Consider the following 19932-nt stretch of genomic DNA (forward strand, 5'->3'; position numbering starts at 1 on the left):
CCGCCTGGGCCGGGCTCCCCCACACCCGCTTCATGGTGGGCCGCACCCTTCCTGGAATCCGAGGGCTCCGGTTGGTGTTTGAACCTGTGGAGCTTGCGCGGGTGTGTGAGGAGGGCACGCAGCCTTCCGCGTGGCCTGCTCCCGGCCTCCTCTCCTGCCAGGGGTCTGAGGGAAGACGGGGCCCCTGAGGTCAGGGGCGCAGGGCCTGTGAGCCGGGCCCTGGGGCGGCCAGCACCGCGGCTGAGTCAACACACAGGCCTCGTGGGATGTGCACACCCGCCCCCCTCACACGTGTGCGGAGGCCATTCCCGGGAACACACACAGGCCGGAACCCCCACCCCCGGCAGCCTCGGAGCAGAAACCTCCCGTGTGCGGGCGCTGGCCAGAAACATGGGCTCCCCCGGTGCCCCGTCCCTTTGGCCAGGACAGACCTGGGCTCCTAGGTCACCAGGACCGTCAGGGCACCACGATGGGTCAGCGTCAGAAGCTACAGGAGACCAGGCAGGGGATGGCGATGCACACCCTGAGCAGTCGCTGATCCTCGGTACCGCCCCCCCCCCCCCCCCCCAGCACGTGAGCCGCTGGAGAAAGGGCCACGGGACCGGCCTCCCCTGTGCCCTTGCCGGCCAGGATGCTCCCAGACCTCTCCCTCCCCTAAAAACCCCCTGGTGCTTCTGGGCCCACCGGTGGGTGCTGCGTGGGCAGGGGTCCCCTGTGGGCAGAGCTCCAGGCTCGGCTGACGGGCCTGCTTCTGTTCCCCAGACGCAGCCGGTGCCCAACCCCGTGGCCTACCTCCTGCACCAGTCCCCCTGGTGGGCCCACCGCTTTGAGACGCTCAGCAACCACTTCCTGGAGCTCGTGGTGCCTTTCTTCATCTTCCTTGGACGGCGGCTGTGCATCCTCCACGGGGCCTTACAGATCCTGTTCCAGGTGAGTCCACGGCCGACGTCACCCCGTAACTGTCCCCGAGATCGCAGGCTCTGCTGGGCTCACGAGGCACGTGGCCCAGGACGTGCGACCGGGAAGCCCTCCGTGGTGCCTTCTGTGGGGTTCCTTTCACGTGCGAGCTGCACGTCGGGTCTCCGAGGAAAGGGCTGGTGGTCGTCTACTTCCACGCGGACAGCTGTTCTCAACCCCCGGCTCCGGGGCCCCTCCGCGGTGGGCAGGGGCTCCACCACCTCCCTCCCCTGGGGCGCTGACCGGCCAGGACCTCTCCTTTCCCTAAACGTGGGCATCTACCTGTCGATCCCCAGGAAAAACACCGTGGGGACTTTCAATTCCTACGTCGTATTTATCGTCCTCGCGGACAACGACCGGTGCCGTGTGTGCGCCGCGTGAGAGCGTTCCTGGGAACACCTATCCAGACGGAGGGGCGCCGGGCCTGGCCGTCCTGCTCCAGACCCTGGGGTCCACCGTGGTGGCGGTGTGCTTTGGCCTGTGCTCCCTCGGTTACTGAGTGTGTCCCGCGGTGCGGACGTCCTGCGGCTGTACCATCCCGGGTGTTTCCAGGTGGTCACTGTCACAGACAAACGGGAGTCCGTGTCCTAGGCGGGCGCGACATCATGCGGGACGCGTCCTCATGCGGGACGCGTCCTCTCCTCTCCCTCCGGCACGTGAGCCCCGCTCGTCCTGCCTCCTCGCTAACTCTGCTCCGGTCCGTCTTTCCGTTGGCCGTTCCGGTGGGTGAGGATCCGACGGGGGGAGTGGGATCCGACGGCAAGAGCCGCCACCTTCACGAAGGCCCTGCCTTCCAGCACCTGCGGTGCGGGACGTCCACAGCAGAGTGTCTCATACCCACCGGGGTGGCTTCCTGCCGGACGCATCACTCGAGTTGATCCTGTCGGCGGAAGTTTTCTCAACCGTGTTCCTCTCTGCTGCTGGGGTGCAGACACAGTGCTGACTTGCACGTATCGGCCACGTCCGACTGCCCCTGCGCTCATCGCCTGTCCCTCTGCTCGCCTGTCCCTCTGCTCGTCACCCCCTGAGGCAGTACGCGCTCCGGCCGCTTTTGTTCTGGGTTTTACGGGTCCCGAGTGGATGCTGAATTTCAGCCAACGGTTTTTTGTCCAGCAGCTGGGAGAGGGCCTCCCCTCCCGGAAGTTGTAACACGGGGAGTTGCACGAACGCCGCGAACGCTGAGCCAGTCTCACATCCTCGGGTGAACGCGGCTCTGCCACACGTGTACTTCGACACGTCCCTGGGAATAACTTGCCGGTATCCGTGTGCATCTGGCGTGGCCGCAGGGAATGACGTCTGTCGCCAGTGGCGGCCCGTCCGGGCCCCGCTCGCGGCGCTTCCGCCCCCCACGCGGCTCCGCGAGGGCAGGCGGCCACGGGGCAGAGGCGGCACCTCGGGGGCTGCTGGACAGGCCGGGTTTGCATTTGTCCCGAAGGCAGATTTAGCAGCAAACGTTTTCCTGGCAACTGGGCCATTGGTCACAGCAGAGAGGTCTCTTCCCGAGTGGAGGCAAGACACGCTCCCAAGTCACAAGTGCACGTATCTCAACTGGTGTTTTTGGACTTGTTTCCACGTCTTTGGGTTTCCTTTTGTTCCTTTCAGCCTTCTTGAACTATTTTTGTTGTTCTGTTATTTCTCTCTGAGTTACACACGTGGCTTCTTGCAGGTGAACGCGTGCTCTTTGCACAGACTGAAAAGTCTGAATTTCCTCCCTGTTTTGCTGCCACGGCCGCCCAGGCTCTGCTCCGGCCCTCCAGTGCTTCGGTGGCTCTGCTTTTTTAATTAATACACTTTTTTAGAACGGTTTTGGACTTACAGAAAAGCTGAGTGCAGAGGGTCCCCTTGTCCGTGAACTTGTTGCATTCATGTGACACCCTGGTCACGATGCGCGTGGCCGGGCCCGTGACCCCTGCTCCCCCACCCTCTGATGAGGGACACGCCCGGGCCGGCAGGGGCGCTGTGCATCACGCCTGCCCCACGCACACTTGAGCCCCGTGGTCCCAGGGCCCCAAGTCAGCAGGAGGCGGCCTCGGGCAGAGGCTGGAGCATCCCTGAGAGCGTCCGCCAGTGTGGGCGCCACCTCGTGCTGGACCCTCCTCCGCTGTCCAAGGATGCCCTGCCAGTGGGCTCCCCTGTCCCCTCCCACAGGAGAACTTCCCCCTCCCCATTCCAAGGCGACTCAGAGGACCCTGGCCAGCACAGCCCACTTGGCGTCAGGGTTACCATGGTGCCAGAGAACCGCTCAGCGTCGTGGGGCCTTAATTAGCCACCGCCTCGGCTGCTTTTCCGGGCTGTGGACCACGGGGACCCTCTCCAGGCTGTAAACCCGCCTGGGCCCGCGAGACCAGCTTGCACCTACTTACTGCTTTCTCTCCAAAACCCTGAAGCCAGGGTTTGACGAGTGGAAGAGGAAAGCACGCTGTCCCGTTACGTGACAGGATGAGGGTGGGAGGTTTGCGCTAACAGAATGGACGGAGAGGCTTCAGCGCCTTGAGAGCGGGATTTGAGAGATCCTCACTTGCCCGCAGAACCAGGGCCCTCGAAGTGCCCTCGTCCGTTCACAGAGTGCTTGGCGGGAGGCCTGCGTCAGGATGGGCGCCAGCCTGCCGGACCCGGCTGGGCCGCAAGTCCGAATCCTGGCCTGGGGCACCAGCGTCTCCACTGCAAGCAGAGGGTCTCAGGCCACGTGGCCAGTCTCGACCCTGTTCTAGGCTCTGCTGCCTGCATGCGTAACGGTATACGGCAATGGTGCAGGAACGCAGGGCAGGGAAGGCCAGAGCCGGACCTTCCCGACCTGCAGTTCCGGGCATCATTCTACAAGACCAGCCCTTCTGCTTGTAGTCCGGGCAGGTCCCCAGTGTCCCCCCTTCTAGTGCCACGCCGTGCGCCAGACAAGGCAGCAGAACGCTAGCACGGCGGCTCTCCTCCGAGGCACGGTCTGATGCCCCCAGGGGCCGGGCCCCAGCTTCCTGGAGCAGGGAGGACGGATGGCCAGCTGGTCCAGCCGCGACGTGTCCGGCCCCCTCCCAGGCAGCGTGGGGTCTCAGGCTGGGGGGGGGGCCGCAGGGCGCAGTCTCGGGGCAGGAGCGGGTGTGCCGGTCACCCCAGCGAGCGGTACGCTGTGGGCACGCCCACCCGAAGGTTTCCGCGTTGTCCTGACGGGGGCCACGCTCCCGTTTCTGCACCCGACACACTGAGGGGCGTCTCTGGTTCTGTTTGTTTCCATTCATTCCTTCGGGGAAGGATTGAGGATGTGAGCATGCTCACCTCCTCCCACGCTCAGTTTACACAGCTGTTCCGGAGGGTTCTGCAATGCCACCGGTCCGCTGTCTCCTTGGAGAGGTGCACGTGAGAGGCAACAGGAGAGCTGAACTGCGCGGTCCCGGACCCCCCCCCCCATTCTGCCACCTCAAGCCTCAGGGAGAGACCCTGGCAGGGGGGCACCCCCTCCTAGCGTGGGAATGGGGGTTTGCCAGGCAAGTGGCTCCTGGTCAGTACAGAGACCAGTCGTTCACCCCACACCCGTCTTTTCCGCCTCCCACAGCGTCCTGCTCCTTCCAGTCTCTAGGAATTTGGGCAGAATCGGGAACGTGTCACACTGGGGGCCTTCACCGGGGATGCGGGCGCAGAGAGCTGCCTCCCCCAGCCCCTGAGCCAGAGTTGGGGTCCTGGCCACAGCAAGTCACCTACAAGCACGGGTGTCCTCTCTAAGACTGGGAGCTGAGAGCCCGGCACGGGAGTTCCAGAAACCCCTTTCCTTTGGTGTCTGTTGCATCACCGGACCGCCTGCTCAGCGTCTCCTGAGCCCAGGATCCCATGCGCACGGCTCAGCGTCCTGAGTGTTCTCCAAGGCTTCCCTCTGGTCCCCGGGGGGGCAGCACGCGGGGCTGCCGGCCCAGGTCTGGTCTCCCGCAGCCCACAAGTTGACCTGCAGGCATGTTTCAGGCTCCGTTGCCGCCGTAAACACAGTGTGATCCGTTCACTGTCCCTTAGGAGAGGCTGTGGCAGTGGTGTCCCCTCAGCACACTGGGGCCACACACGCCAAATGCCCTTTTTCTTATTAAAAGTAACCATCCCGATGGACGGGAGGAGGGATGAGGGGAGTGAGCCAGGAGCGTGCATTTCTGCAGCCTCAGGGCTCCTGCTGCTTTGTCAGAAGCAGACTTCATACCCAACGTTGTGCTCTGTGGCACCCTAGCTCTCCGGGCCAGGACACCCCAGGTGGGCTCACAGGAGGGTGACTGGCGTGGTGGGCGCAGGTAGGTGAGAAACAGGTTTGTGCCACTGCCCTACTCAGACCCACCAAGATAGGAACCAAGGGACAGCCAGGCCTCTGGTCACTTTGGGCCTGTTGCCAGCCTTTCAGCACATCCTCCCCAGCTCTGACCCAGACAAAATTGTCAGAAGCCTGTGGGGCCAGAACATTCTGGATAATGGACTTGGGGGCCTCTTCCTGACGTTTCCTCCTCTCCATGGCCTGCGTGGGAAGGGGGGGAGGGGCCATGGGGAAGCATCAGGGCAGAGCCTCTCCACACCCCATCCCGACTCCAAAGGCGGGGGTGGGCTGGGAGCCCAACGGCCAGGAGGTGGCGCCAGGGGTGGGATGGCTGGCCACCGACCGTGACCCGCAGCGGAGCCGCTTGGTTCCCCGCAAGCTGTTCAGCAGTGGCCCTCCCCGGGGCAGGTCCCACGCAGCCCCTATTCTCACGTGTGGCTGGAGACGCTGGTCACCAGGCAGAGGACCGGGTCTGGGCTGACAGGACCCGTGTCCCCAGATGCAGACTCAGAGCCCCCAGCTGCCAAAGTAACGGTGCCACACAGGGGCACCAGCGAGCCTCAGAAGGCGGCCCGCGTCTCAAGCCTCAGGCAAGGCCTCGGGGCCTCTGGGGATCACACGCGAGGGGGCAGCTGGCTGCAAACGTCCCCCTCTTCGGGGAGTCTGCAGCAGGAGCAAGGGCCCCACAGGAGATGGCCCGGCCTGTGCTGAGCAGCTGGGGAGGGAGGGTCCGCCCGGGCGTGGCCACCAAACCCCAGTTCACTCTGGGCGGATGGGGATGTGGGCCCCGGTGGCCTGGGCCGTCTGCCCCTCCAGGAAGCCTCAGGTTAGGGCACGGCAGAGGGAGTGGCCAGCAAAGCCTCTTGATGGCACTCAAGTGGAAAACACCGGCGATCTGGCACAGAAGCGGGAAGAGCGGGGTCCGTCACACCCCCGGCAGCCACCCGCAGGTTTCCCGCCCCGGGCGCTGCGGCCAGCGGTCAGCACGAACGGCCCGTCGCCACTGCGGGCCAGCAGCCCTCCTTTCGGCAGCCACGCTCGGTCCAGGGTCGTTTGTTGCCCGAACAATTCTCCTTTAAGGAAATGTAAGACATATTTAAAAATTCACGCACGTATGGCCGTTGGGACTCTGCACCCCCCCCCCCGGGCGCAGACCCAGGGCTCCCGGGAGCTGTGCTGCTGGAACGGTGCTCCAACAGGCCGCGGCCGGCTCTGGACTCCGGCCACCTTCCAGGACCGCTCTGTCACGTGGGCATCTGAGCCCGACACACGATGCCCAGGGGTCTCCACTGTGGACTCGCACCGCTGCGACCCTGGCTCCTGCTCGCGTCGCGAGCCTGCTGGTGAGGCTCCCACGACCCAAGTGCGCCTGTGTTTCCTTGGGCTCCTCTCATCTGTGCGCTCAGCACTGTCGTCAAATCAGAATGCTTGCACCTGCCTTCCTCATTCTCGCACTGCCACCTGCCTTCCTGATATTCTTACTGCCACACCTCCCCGGGTGTGACAGACCCGTGCCCCTGGGGGCTGCACTTTGGTCAGCGGTGGTCTGGGCCTCAGTTCACAAGGCGGCCCCTGCCCTGTTCCCGCAGTTTGGCGGACTTTTATCGTGTCCGTTTGTCCGAAGTCCTTGCGGTAAATTCTCCATCTTTCGTGTGACCTCTTAAACTCTCAAAGTGCATTTGGTTCTTTTACGTAGTTTTCCTAGTTCTCTTAATTATGATGATGTTTTCTCATCAATTCCTTACTTTACTCACAGTAGCTGCTTCAACGCTCTTGCCTCCTCGTTGCAGATTTTCTCATGTGATTCTACTCCCGTTCCATCCCAGCGGTGGCAGCTTGTCTGCAGAGGTGACCGGACGCCGGCCACCACGGGCCGTGCTAGCGAGTGTCCTCTTGGTGCTGAGTTCTCTCTCCTGACGAGCGGCTAACTGTTCACGGGTCCGTTCCTCCGTCCCAGGCAGGTGGGACATACCCTTCACTGCAAGGCTGGTCTGGCCCTCACAGGGCCTGCGCCTCGCCAGGGTCTCTGCCGGGTGCCTGGCTTCTTTTCCCCGTGTGAGCTTCCATGTGCCCGTGACTCAGTGGTGGCAGGCCCGAGGGCACCCGGGCCATCCCTACAGTGCTCGTGCGGCGAGCGCCCGACACCTCGACCTCCCCGGAGTCAGGCTTGCGCTCCTGGGGTTCCCTCCCTGTGCTGAGGCCGCCCAAGTGCCTGCGGGGAGAGCAGAGGCCGGAGGAGTGCCGCGGCACTGGCCGCCATGGCTTGTGGGACGGCCGCCTCACCTGCTCTGTCCCCGCTGTCCCGCTGCCGCACTATATCGCCCCTCGGGCCCTTAGCCCGGAGAAGCCCGTCGCTCAGATGTCACTGGGGCTGCCGAGCGATGATAAGGCAGGACGGCTGTGGCCTTGGGCCCCAGAGGCTGACCCCACTTTTCCAGGATGAGGAGGCCGTGGCGGAATGCCAGCTACCATTCCTCTGCCTCGGCCCGTCCCCGTCAGGCTCTACTCGGTGGAAACAGGAGGAAGGGCGTGCGATCAGATTGTTCCGGGGAGGCAGACAGGACGGGGCGTCCCCGTCCTCAGTCTGGGTGTTTACAGACAGAACTCGGGGCGGACACCGGGCCACGTGGTTCTGCCCAGTTCTCAGCTCTGGGGCCAGACCCCATGGCTGCGCCCTGGTGATCTGCCTCCCACCTGCCAAGTGCTGTCAAGAAACCGTGCGACCACCCTGCTCCCCCAACCTCTGTTCCGACGTGGCGAGCGGGCGAGCCCCGACCTGGCCAGCCCCGTGCCACTCCGACTCCAGCCTGCCACTCCACATGCCACCCGTCCTGCCGCGTGTTTCACATCTTTCAGTCTAAACGCTTACACCATCTTTACTGCTAATTCAGCCTGGGACACCAGAGCCCGCCAGAGCCCCGTGAGCCTGTGCCTTGCTCCACTGGGGTGTCCTGGCCCCCCTTCACTCTGACCCACGGGTCTCCTTCCCCTTCGGGGGGTTTCTGGAAAGTCCAGCAGGAAGCCCCCGATGCTGCTCAGCCCGTCTCCCTTCCCTCAAGGGTTTGTCAAGTTGCCTTCTGAAGCACCACTCAGATCTCAGCAGAATCCCCCTGCCCTTCCCCTGGTGTTTTTATTCTCCTTGACACACTGGAGAACGTCAACGTTCTCTGCCAGTGAGGCTCCTTTAAGATTAGCGGCTTGGGACTGGGTTTCTCTGGGGTCTCAGAGGCGGCCGTGAGGGGCCAGAGGCGAGACTGTGCCTCGGTACCTGTGCAGGTTCCACCAATTACGCCTGGAGGGGAGCCCCTGGGCCATGTCCCCGGGCACTACGAGAGTCAGCGCAGTGTCTGTAGGCAGAGGTGGGTGCTGGCGGCCAGCAGTGAGAGGGCGGCTGCCGGGCTCTGCGGGGCAGGGGTGTGAACGCCCCACCTAGCCACCCCAGGTGGGCCCCGGTGTCCTGGCTGGGCCAGAGAGGACTTTGGAAACGCACCCGAGTGCGGGCGAGGGGGAGGACGCAGGGCTCACCGTCTCAGTGGCAGCCGAGCCGTAGGGAGCAGCGGAGGGAGCTTCTGCTGGCACCGCGGCCCCGGAGCTGCACCGAGCCCGCCAGCCCCGTGGGGTCCCGACAGAGCGGACCCCCAGTCGACAGCACGGAAAACACGACTTTTGTCAGAAGACGCAGGCAGCTGCCGACGGCCAAGACGGCAGAGAGGAGGCACAGCTTCCCCTCGAGTCACCTGCTGATGCGGCTGGGAGAGCGTCCGGGCCCCCGGGCCCAGGGAGACCAGCGCCCGAGGTCAGGCGCCTGGAGGAAGGGGACCAGGATGCCGTGTGCAGCACACTGCGGGGGGAGCCCAGTGTGCCCAGGGCACCTGCCAGCAGGGACCAAGGCCCGGGGGAGAAATCATCTAGGGGCTTGGAACCAAGAATTACTCCCGGGAGAGCCGTGAGTCCCTGCCTCTCACGTCCCACCTCGTGATGTGCCCTCATCCTTAAAGCTGCTGAGACCCGCCGGAAGCACGGCTCCTCCTGCCAGAGCCTCCTGAGGCTGGCGGCTGTGACCCCACCTTCCTCCCCAGTCGCCAGGACCAGGACCGGCTGCAACCACAACTCAGGAAATAAGGGGCTGGGGCGTCAGCTGGGACTTGCCCGCCACAGAGAAGAGCAGAGGCAGAGAGGCCCCCGGCACCCACGGGCCACGCGGGGAGACCTGACCTCGACGCCCCGCTCCAGGCCGTCCCACGGTGAGGTCGCTGCACGGGGAGACGGCCTGCTCGGCTTGGTGACGGCCACTGGCTTGTCCAGGCCGTAGTCGCTGCCGAGGTCTGTCCATCTACTCACGTGTGCGGGTGACTGGCTCGGATTCTTCTCGCCTCTGGGCCAATTCTGCTGCTTTCTGGCTTCCTCTTTTTCTCAAAGTCCCTCCTAAAGCAGGTCCGTCTGGCCACTCCCATCCTCACGTCTCCTCGGGGCGTATGCGGCAGGCGGCTGTCTCCTGTGAGCGTCAACTCCTGCCCCGTCCTGCCCCCCCCCTTTCCCCTGCCCCCGGACTTGCGGGCCTCGGCCATCCCAGGGCAGGTCCCAGGTGCGAGCGGGGCCGCCGGCCTACAACGGGGTCTGGGTGCAGAGGAGTCCCCAGCCTCACCCCACATGCAAGAAGCTAATTCGCAACTAAACACGCGACGTTCACACCCGTGTGGCCCCAGAGTAACCAAGCATCTCTCGGGACGCGTCTCAGGACACAGCACCGCTTGTAAAGCTTCTAAAAAACTAGTCACTTGTAATTTTGTGAAAGCGTCAACGGCAACCCGATGCCCCGACAGAAGCAGTCTGCTGGCTGGAAACGACGGGAACGTACGCACGTCTAACAGGCCCCACAGGGACACCCCAGCACTGCTCCCGCGGGGACACCGAGACCCTGCGGGCTTCGCTGGGCCCCGCACGCCCGAGCCCCACTGCACACGTGGTGGCCGCGGGTCTCGGGACACCGAGGTTTCGTGCCTGCCACGTTCGGGGACAGGCAGAGTGACAGAAGGCAGAGGTCGGCTCACAGGTCGTAGGGTGGGGGGGTGGACGACACAGGCACCAGGGGACTATCTGGAGTGGAACTTTCTAGACTTTATGGTGATTTACACAAGAGTCAGCATTTGTCCAGAGCCTGAACTATACGCCTTTATCATCTGTGTCAAGAGAATGGAGTTAGAAAGTAAGGACGCACGTTTGCCAGAAGCTCACGGCTGCTGCTGCCCTCGCCGCCTGCTCCTGCCGGGTTCCCGAGTCCGAGCCGCTCTGAGGGCACCCGTCCATCCCCAGGGAGCGGCAGCCCAGGGCATCGGCACCTCCTTGGAGGACCGGCCTCACGGGACCCTCCCCGCTCGGGTCGGGCGCATCTGGCTGAGCCGTGCGGCCCGGGGCGGCGTGGGTCTCTGAGGCCGGATTCGCGGCCCCATGTCCGTGAACGGGGCGCGGGCCCAGCAGCCTCCCCACCCCTCCCCCTCCAGCGCCCACTGACAGGGCTGTAATCAGGCCTGATTATTTTCAAGTCACTAAAACAACTTAAAAATGTGCAGCTGCCAGAAGGAACTTTCCCCATTTCTGGCTGGGATGCAGCCGTGACAGCCAGCATCTCGCCAGGAAAGAGGCTGGGCGTGCGGGAAAACGCCAGGCTGTTGGCACTCCATCCGCTCAGAGGTTCTGTGACCTTACTTCTCACAGCCAAGGTGCTAAGTCGCTTTTAGGGATGAGCCCTATCAGAAAACTGCCACAGCCTGGGTAGTGGGAAGTCGGCAGACAACTGGTAAAGCGGGCGGCGGTTTCTCCCCAAGCACATCGGGACTTCCTAGACCCCGGGTCACCCCAGACCCTGCAGCAGAACCAGCCTCTCGGGACGGACGGTGGCCAGCCCCAGCTCAGGCGGAGAGCGTGCCGGCAGTCCAGCCACACTGGAGCCGAACCCGAGTGGAGGCCGGCCACGCTATCCCAGCAGGCGCCCCGGGCCCCGGCCGGCCTTGTACATGGTCACTCAGGACGTGCCTCGGGGACCGCTGGCTGTGGAGGATGGGGTGGCCGCACAGGCGCCCCCCACCCCTAACTTCCGGGTAAGCAGCCAGAGCCTCGTCCCCCTCCCGCGTGACTTGGGCACAGGTCCCCGGGGGCTGACGCGGGCCTGTACTCGTCGACGGTCACCACGGCAATTGCCCCAACGCAAACTACGGCATCAAACAGTGCAAGGAGACCAGCTGGCGGTCCCGCGGGTGGGAACCGGGCAGCCCCGGAGGCCGGAATCGCAGTGTCCAGAGGCCGGGTTCCACTCAAAGCTCTGGGAAGAACCCGCCTCCGAGATCAGCTGGGGCGTGGACACCCTGATGAGGGAGAGGGGTCCAGACCTGGCACACCCCATGTTTCTCCAAGGGCCACCCACGCTAGGCTGCCTCGTCCCGGGCAGAGCGTGCCACGGTCGAGGTCCTCGGTGAGCACCCCTGCCCTGGGCTCAGGCGCTGCCCCGCCCCCTCCAGGTGGTCCTTGTCATCAGCGGGAACCTGAGCTTCCTGAACTGGCTGACCATGGTGCCCAGCATCGCCTGCTTCGATGACGCCGCTCTGGGGTTCTTGTTCCCCTCCGGGCCTGGGGGCCTCAAGGACCGAGTCCGGAAGATGCAGGAAGAGGCGGCCCGAGGGGCCCGGCTCACCCTAAGATATGGTGAGTGGACACCCCCGCCGTGGACAGAAGCCCTTCGTCCCCAGGATGGGAACAACCAGCCCATCAGAGAGGGTCCACATCAGCCTCAGAGAGCGTCCTGGCTCGGGTGTCGGGGCTGCGCCAGGCGCCCCTCCCTGGCGGGCACCTGGCCTAGAGTGAGGCTCACCCCACCATCCCCCTCCCTGCCCCCCCCCCCAGGCTGTGTGGTGCGGCAGGCAGTGCACGTGGCACTAGGCATCCTGGTGGCCTGGCTCAGTGTCCCCGTGGTCCTCAACCTGCTGAGTCCCACGCAGGTCATGAACACCTCCTTCAACTCTCTGAGGATCGTCAACACATACGGCGCCTTCGGAAGGTACGTGCGAGGTCTCTCCTCACCCCGTCTGCTGTGTGCGCCCGTGAGACCCAAGGTCCCTCACGGAGACCCACCCCAACCTTCCAAGGGGGCAGCCTCGGTCTAGGGCAGGGTCGTGGGGAGGTGGGTGGGAACCGGGCAGCCCCGGAGGCCGGAACCGCCGTGTCTGGAGGCCGGGTTCCACTCAAAGCTCTGGGAAGAACCTGCCTCCAAGATCAGCCGGGGTGTGGACACCCCAGTCTCAGCCGGGTCTGCTCAGGAGAGAAGCCACGGTGCAGAGGCACAGCAGCCGCCACCGTCGTGCGCCCAAAGCCCCCCGCCTCGGTCTCCCCACAGCATCACCAAGGAGCGCACGGAGGTCATCCTGCAGGGCACGGCCAGCCCCAACGCCAGCGCGCCGGACGCCGTGTGGGAGGACTATGGGTTCAAGTGCAAGCCGGGTGACCCGGGGCGGCGGCCGTGCCTCATCTCTCCGTACCACTACCGCCTGGACTGGCTCATGTGGTTCGCGGCCTTCCAGGTAAGGGCCTCTCCGCCGCGTTCCCAAGGCCACGACGCCCTTAGTGGGGGTGAGCCCTTGCCTCACACGGCCCCCCTGGGAGAGGACGCGGCCGAGAAAGCCAGCGTCAGGGTGTCAGCGGGGGCCTCGTTCACTCAAAGACAGCCTCAGGAAGACGCCTCACACGAGACCCCGGGGCCGGCAGGTGACAACACTGACAGGCCCGTGCCCGCTCCATCCGAGGACAGGACAGTATGGCGGGAGCTGGGCCCTGAGAGGAACGGTCCACGGGCACCTGCCCCACGGCCAAGAGCAGGGAGTGAGCGGCCCCTCCAGAGAGGAACCCAGACGGAGAAAGTGGGAGGGTGGGCCTGGCCCCCAAGAGAGACTAACCCTGACCACACTTGGTGGGGGGAGGTGAGGAAGCAGCAAGCTGAGGGCCCCAGGGACCACGGCTTAACTGTTCTGGCCCATCCAGGGGGCCCCCCACGTGCCCGGCTCTGTGCCCACAGCCAGCACCCCACTCCTTTCTCACCCCCAGACCTATGAGCACAACGAGTGGATCATTCACCTGGCAGGCAAGCTCCTGGCCAACGACAGGGAGGCTCTGTCCCTACTGGCCTTCAACCCTTTCAAGGACAGGGCCCCCCCCAGGTAAGAACCCTTTCCTGGACAGCCCAGCGTGCCCTCAGCGCTGCTCCTACAAATGCGGGCACCCCCGGCCATGCCCCAAACACCTGAAAACATGCCTGAGTGCCAAGGTCCCCACGCTCTGGGCCCCCCACCTTGATCGGCACTGCTCGCCTGCGCCAGAGGGCAGGACGTGGCACCGAGTGTCGAGCCCTTCCTTTTCCGGGGGTCACCTGCCCCCCCACCCCACCCCCGCAGCCTCTCCTTCCAAGGAGCAGCTGCTCTGCAGGCAAGGGGCCAGGCTGCCCGACACGAGTCTTCCCTTGCAGGTGGGTCCGGGGAGAGCACTACAGGTACAAGTTCAGCCGCCTGGGGGGCCGGCATGCTGCGGCAGGCAGGTGGTGGGTCCGGAAGAGGATCGGCCCCTACTTCCCCCCACTCAGCCTGCGAGACCTGGAGGGCTACTTCCAGTCCCGAGACTGGCCGCTCCCGGAGCCGGAGTAGAGGCGGTCCCGGGCCAGTGCGCGGAGGAATAAAGCAGGAAGGCCCGGCTACCTGGGTGAGGTCTCGTGCGCCCGGGGAACCGCCACCCACTCCCACAGAGGAGGGGGGTCCCAGGGCGACTCGTGCTGGCCTCCAGAGTCCGTCCCTGGGCCGCCACGTCCTCTTCCTTACAGATGGAGTTCACTGCGGAGAGCCAGCCCCCGGTCCCTTTGCCGGTCACCAGTACCGCCCTGACCCCACCGTGTCCACCAGCACCAGGGCGCTGGGCCCACACAAGCCCCCGGCCCTGGGGCACCCAAACCCCATCACGTGCCTGGCGGGGCCACAGGGAAGCTGCCACTCCCGACCTGTGCTCTTAGCAGCCCCTGGTGCTGCCCCCACGCCCGGGAGGTGCCCGGGAGAGGGAGACGCCACGGCTCCCGCCCGCCCCCTTCTCAGAACCTGCACGCCTCCCCCTCCCCCAGCTCCAGGGTCCAGAGGCACAGACAGAAGCCCTTTGTTCCTCCCTAGGCGAGCCCCCTCCCACCCCCCCCCCCCCGGCCCGTGAGTGACCGTGGAGCCTCCTGCTCCCTGACTCCCGCCCTGGGAGTGCCCACGGCGGCAATTCCAAGGACTGACGGGCGCAAGTTAAACTACGTGGATTATTCCTTGCCAGGCGTCCTTCTGGGGGTCTCTGCCACGTGACGTGGACTGAGGCCCCACATCGTTACTGCCTGATATTAGCTGGGAGCAGACACGACTCCCACCCCACGGCGGCGCCCCTGCCGATCAGGTGGCCCGACTCCCTGCCCTAGCTGCCCCTCCCCCTCCCCGCACCCGTCAGGAGCGCCTGGCCACCCCAGGGAGGGTCCCGGCGGGAACGAGGTGCTTCAGGCAGGAGGCCCGGCCGAGGGGGGCACAAGCGCGGGTCTGTGTGGAGGGCCCCCCCACACACACAGCCCGCCGGGCGGCGGGGGGGGGGGGGGGCGGCCAGCCGGTCCAGGTGCCAACAGAGAGGCCGTGTTCCTGCTCGCGGGGACACAGGCTCCCTGTGTCTGGCTCAGGACAGACGCGGCCTCAGACGAGGAGCCTGGAGCCAGCGAGTCTGCCCGCGGCGGCCGCACGGAGCTGCCCACCAGCCCGCCGTGGCCTGGGCAGCCCTTCCTAGGGGGCTGTCCCGGGAGCTCTGCCGCTGGGCGGGGGCACGGGGCGGGCGGGCGGCCTGGGGAGACTCCGCCGCCAGCACCACCGCAGGCCCCTGGCAGCTCTCGTTCCGTACCCTGGGCTCACCACACCCCTGCCCGTGGGCGCCACGCCAGGCCTCCTCCACCTCTCCCAGGACAGCCTCCAACGGGATGCTTAGGCCTTCGGGGCACACCGGCCCTCGGACAAGACAAACATCCGCTCGCCCAGAGGCCCGCTGCAAGGGACACACGACATCTCCCACGGCCCGTACCCTCCCAGAGGCCCAGGGTGCCCCAGCCTCCACTTTCAGAGCCTGTCCCGAGGCCCATCATCTCCCTCCTGAGACCCCACCCCTCCTCCACTCGAAATCCTCCCGTGGCCCCAGCCTCACTGAGCACAAGCCTGGGGTCGCGCGTGGCCCCCGTTCCTCACGCCCACCGGTGCCAGACCGCAGGGCCTTTGCTCTGGCAGCTCCCGTGCCGGCTCCACACAGCCCACCCCCCTTGAGGGCCACCTCACCCTGCCTTCGCCGGACCCCAAGCCGCTCCTCTCAGGGCCGAGCGACACCGATACGGGCCTGCTGGATAAACTGTCCGCCTGACAAAGTTGAAAGGTCCCAAATCCGCATCTACTCAGCCTGACCCTGTGGTCTCTGGGAAGCTGTTTCTTGGTCAACCCAAGAGAAACTTCAGGGGCTGGGGCTCGGGGACACATGGGGACATTAGCTCACCCTGCCTGGGTGGTGCAGGTGGACCGGGTGCCTCCTCTACCCACCCCCGGCTCCACCGTAGAAAAATCGTCTCCCGGGGGCGGGGGCGGGGCTCTCTCCTCACTGGGAACAAACAGACGCGGAGGTCAGGCTCAGGTCAACGCTAGGCTAGATATGCTGCCCGCACCTCCTGGGGCACAAGGCTCGAGGGAAGGGCCTGGCCCCAGGGAGCCGAGCCCGCCCAAGCCAGCGACCGACCGACGACCGTGTGCGGGGCCAGGGGCAGGGGAACCTTCCCTTTCTGAGAGGGTTTTCGCTCGGCAGCGGTGACGTGTGAAGGTCGAGCGGGGCTCCTCTCTACCTCGCTCGGACCACAGACCTGCGGGCGCAGGAGTTCCGGGCCCTGCCCGCCACTGCAGGCCTCCTGCATCTGCACGGGGAAGGCCCCCGTGCTCTGCCCCCGGGGCCGCCGGGTTGCGTCTGCACAGGGTCCGCGCACTTCAGGCCCCGTGGCTCTGCGGGCGGACACAGTGACAAAGTCGAGAAGGGCGCAGATTCCTAAAACCTGCCGGGTGGGCCCGGGCAGCCTGAGTGGCCGTTAGCCATCACTGTTCCGCTCAGCTGCTTTTGCGATCACTCACGGGTCACCAGCCTCTGCCGTCTGTGGGGTGACGGCCCTTCCCTGCTCCCGAGGCTCATCTGGGGCCGGTCTTTCTTACCGCCTTCTCAGTCTCGCAGCACCGGCGCTGGGTTTTCCAGCAAGCGTCCCCCGGCCCTAGCGCACAGACACTCGTTCTTCCTCCCTGCCACCTTGCGGGGGTTCCATCGGTGCCATCTTGGACTGAAAACTTCACTTCTTTCTAGTCCTCCTTCTGACCTCGAGGAAATGGGGCCAAGGGCCCCATGGCTCAGCTGGACACTGTGGGCCTGGTCTGTGGATTCTAGAACTGCTGCCTTTCCCTTCAACCCATCCAAAGACAGAGGTGGGGATTTTAGTTTCCAGAAAAAAGGACTTGGGGCTACCTTTTGACTGTCTTCTATTTTACCCCATGCGTTCGCCACCCCCAAGACCCCCCTCCACCTCAGGCCCCCGCATCCTTAGGACCGACGTCCCTCTGGGAAGGACACCCTCGCCAGACGTGAAGTGGCTGCTTGCCTCCCTCGGCCGACAAGTCCCCTTGCTCCGCAGCACAACACCCTGGGCCCTGGGCCGCTCCCCAAGTCGACCTCCCTGCCTTGTACCCTCAGGGCATAAAGATGCCTTTGTCCTCAGGGAACTGGTTCCAAAGCCACTGAGTAAAGCAAACTGACCTTTAAAACTCCTAAAGTAATCCATGAAATCGACAAACCTTTAGTTTAACAAACAGAAAAAAAAAAAAAAAAAAAAAAGATGCAGAGAACTAAAATCAGAAAAAAGAGATCGGGAGCATTACTACTGACCTTAAGTAAAAAGAACTTTAGGAGTACTAAGAGCAGTATGCCGACAAATGAGATCGCGTCGACGAAACAGACAAAATCCTAGAGACGCACCGACTACCAAAAGTGACTCAGGAAAAAACAAAGCTGTAAAAGATCTATCACAAGAGACTGCATCAGTAATCAAAAACCTCCCAGTAAATAAAAACACTGGACCAATGGCTCCACTGCTGAATTCTGCCAAGAATTTAAAAGAGCGTTAACACCGATTCTTCCCAAACTCTTCCAAAAAACTCAGAAAAGGGAACACTTCCTAAGTCCTCTCGTGAAGCCAGTTTTACTTGGTAACAAAGCCAAACACACCAGTATCCCTTAAACATACAGACCGGAAAGTCCTCAACAAAATACTAGCAAAATAACAGCATGACCAGAGAGGATTCCATGCCACGGCCAAGTGGGATTCTGCCCCAGGAGTGCCAGAGTGGCTCAACTTCAGAAAATCCGTCACCGCGGTACGCGCATCCGCATCCGCGTCGACAGAACGCGGCGGGTGGGGCACGCGCAGTCCTCTCAGCAGATGCAGGAAAAGCATCTGACAAAATCCAGCCGCCTGTCGGGATAAGAGCCGCTCAGAAAACTTCCTCAACATAATTCAAGGTGGCCAGCCACGGCCCACGGCCCACGTCATTCTCAGTAACGAAAGACTGAAAGCTTTCCCCCCAAGATCAGAGCTGAAACCAGAATGTCCGCGGTCACCGGAGCCACCCAGCCCTGCACTCGAATTCCAGCGAGGGCAGTTAGTTGAGGAAAACTGAAGTATAACCACCTCTATTCACAAATGACATGATCCCACAGACAGAAAATTCCGAAGATCCACAAAAACAAACACAACAACCCCACGCCACACGGGAGCTAATACACTAACTCAGCAACCCGCAGGGTGCAAGACCGACACGCAGAAATCAGCTGCGCTGCTACACACCGGCAATGAGCAATTTGGCAAAGAAACCAAGGCAACAGTTGCATTTACGAGTGCAGCCAAAAGACAAAATACCTACCAAAAAAACGTAACCAAGGAGGCGAACGACCTACATGCTGAACACTACATAACACTGCTGGAAAACATTCTAAAGACCTAAGTCGGTGAGAAGCATGCCCCTCCACCAACCGTGCGGCTGGAGCGTCAAGAGGACAGTACTACCCAAAGTATCTAAAGACACAGTGAAATCTCTATCGAAATTCCGCTGGAGAAATGGAAAAGCCAATGCTCAAATTCACATGGAACTGCACAGGGCCCCAAATGACAAAACAATCTTAAAAAGTTGGAGGACTCACAGTTCCTGATATGAAAACTTACTCCAAAGCTACAGCTATCAAAACGGTGTGGTCCTGGCATAGCGACAGACACGCGGACCAGAATAGAACGGAGAGCTAACAGACCCTCACACATATGGTCAAGTGATTTTAGACAAGGGTGCCAAGGCCGCTCAGGGAGAGGGCAGTCTTTTCAACAAATGGTGCTGCGAAAGCAGGATCTAAGCACTAAATGATGAAGTTGGGCCCTTACCCCACACCACATTCAAAAATTAACTCCAAATGGATGAAAGAACGGCAACTATTAAAAGTCCCAGAAAAAAAAAAAAAAAGATTTACCAATGGATCCTTAGATGGGATGCCAACAGCAGAAGCAGCAAAAGGAAAACCAGATAAATCGGACACCATCAAAATTTTAAACTTTCGTGCCTCTAAGAACGTTATCAGCAAAGTGAAAAGACAACCCACACAGTGGGAGAAAATATTTGCAAGTCATAGATCTGATAAAAGTCTAGAATCCAGGATAAATAGAGAACTCTTACAGCTAAACCACAAAAAAGACAAACCAATTCAAAAGGACTTGATTAGCCATTTCTCCAAGAAAGGCACACAACTGGCCAAAAAGCACATGAAAAGATCCTCGACATCCTCAGTCGCTGGGAAATGCACATGAAAACCACAACGGGATATTACTTCACACCCACTATAATGGCTCTGATTTTTTTTTTTAATAAACATGACAAGTATTGGCAAGGATGTGGAGAAATTGGCGACAAAACTTTATTCCTTGTCCCACTGTGCAGAGAGACCACATTTTGTTCATGTGTCACCAACAGACGATTTGTCTCCTGCTACAATGTGGAAAACCTTAAAAGTATTGTGCTCCGTGAAATAAGCCAGACACAAAAGGTCACCCATTACGTGGCTCTATTTGTATGAAATATCCTCAATAGGTAAGTCTGTAGAGACCGAAAGACTAGTGATCGCTAGAAGCTGGAGCGAGGGGAGAATAAAGAGTGACAGCACCGTGGGTTCCTCTTGACGGGATGAAGCAGTTGGGGACTAGATGGAGGCGGTGGGTCCACAACACTATGATATACATACTCAGTGCCACCACCTGTTCCCTATAAAATGGTTAACTGTGGTAATGCCGTCTTCACCTTAAGTTTTCAAAATAAAACAAAAGCGAAGAAAGGCCTCCTAAGCGTCCCAAGACCCTGGACCTCCCTGTCTCCGGCGTCCAGAGACCTCACACTGCCACGATCGAGTGGGAACGCAGGGAGAGCCAGCAGATAAAGCGGCCATCCCTTCGGTGTTAAGTGCATAGAGCTAGATTCCCTTAAGGCCAGGACATAAGGTGGTACTTAGCCAGTGGGATAGAAAGCGGGTGTGCAGAGACAGTGTATGACCGC

The 19932-nt window shown here is 62.5% G+C and overlaps 1 protein-coding gene across 2 annotated transcripts in view; it reads left to right on the forward strand.

Annotated features, from left to right (window-relative positions):
- LMF1 (lipase maturation factor 1) overlaps positions 1-14362 on the forward strand; it is an 88505-nt gene extending 74143 nt beyond the window's left edge. For both annotated transcript variants that reach the window (XM_042972462.1, XM_042972463.1), the window contains 6 exons: positions 763-930; positions 11749-11932; positions 12131-12284; positions 12621-12804; positions 13325-13437; positions 13743-14362. In XM_042972462.1, the coding sequence (XP_042828396.1) occupies positions 763-930; positions 11749-11932; positions 12131-12284; positions 12621-12804; positions 13325-13437; positions 13743-13917 (978 nt within the window). In that variant the 3' untranslated portion in view covers positions 13918-14362. The remainder of the gene's footprint in view (positions 1-762; positions 931-11748; positions 11933-12130; positions 12285-12620; positions 12805-13324; positions 13438-13742) is intronic.
- Positions 14363-19932: the final 5570 nt, after the last annotated feature.

This window comes from Panthera tigris, chromosome E3 (assembly GCF_018350195.1).
Source record: "Panthera tigris isolate Pti1 chromosome E3, P.tigris_Pti1_mat1.1, whole genome shotgun sequence".
NCBI lineage: Eukaryota > Metazoa > Chordata > Mammalia > Carnivora > Felidae > Panthera > Panthera tigris.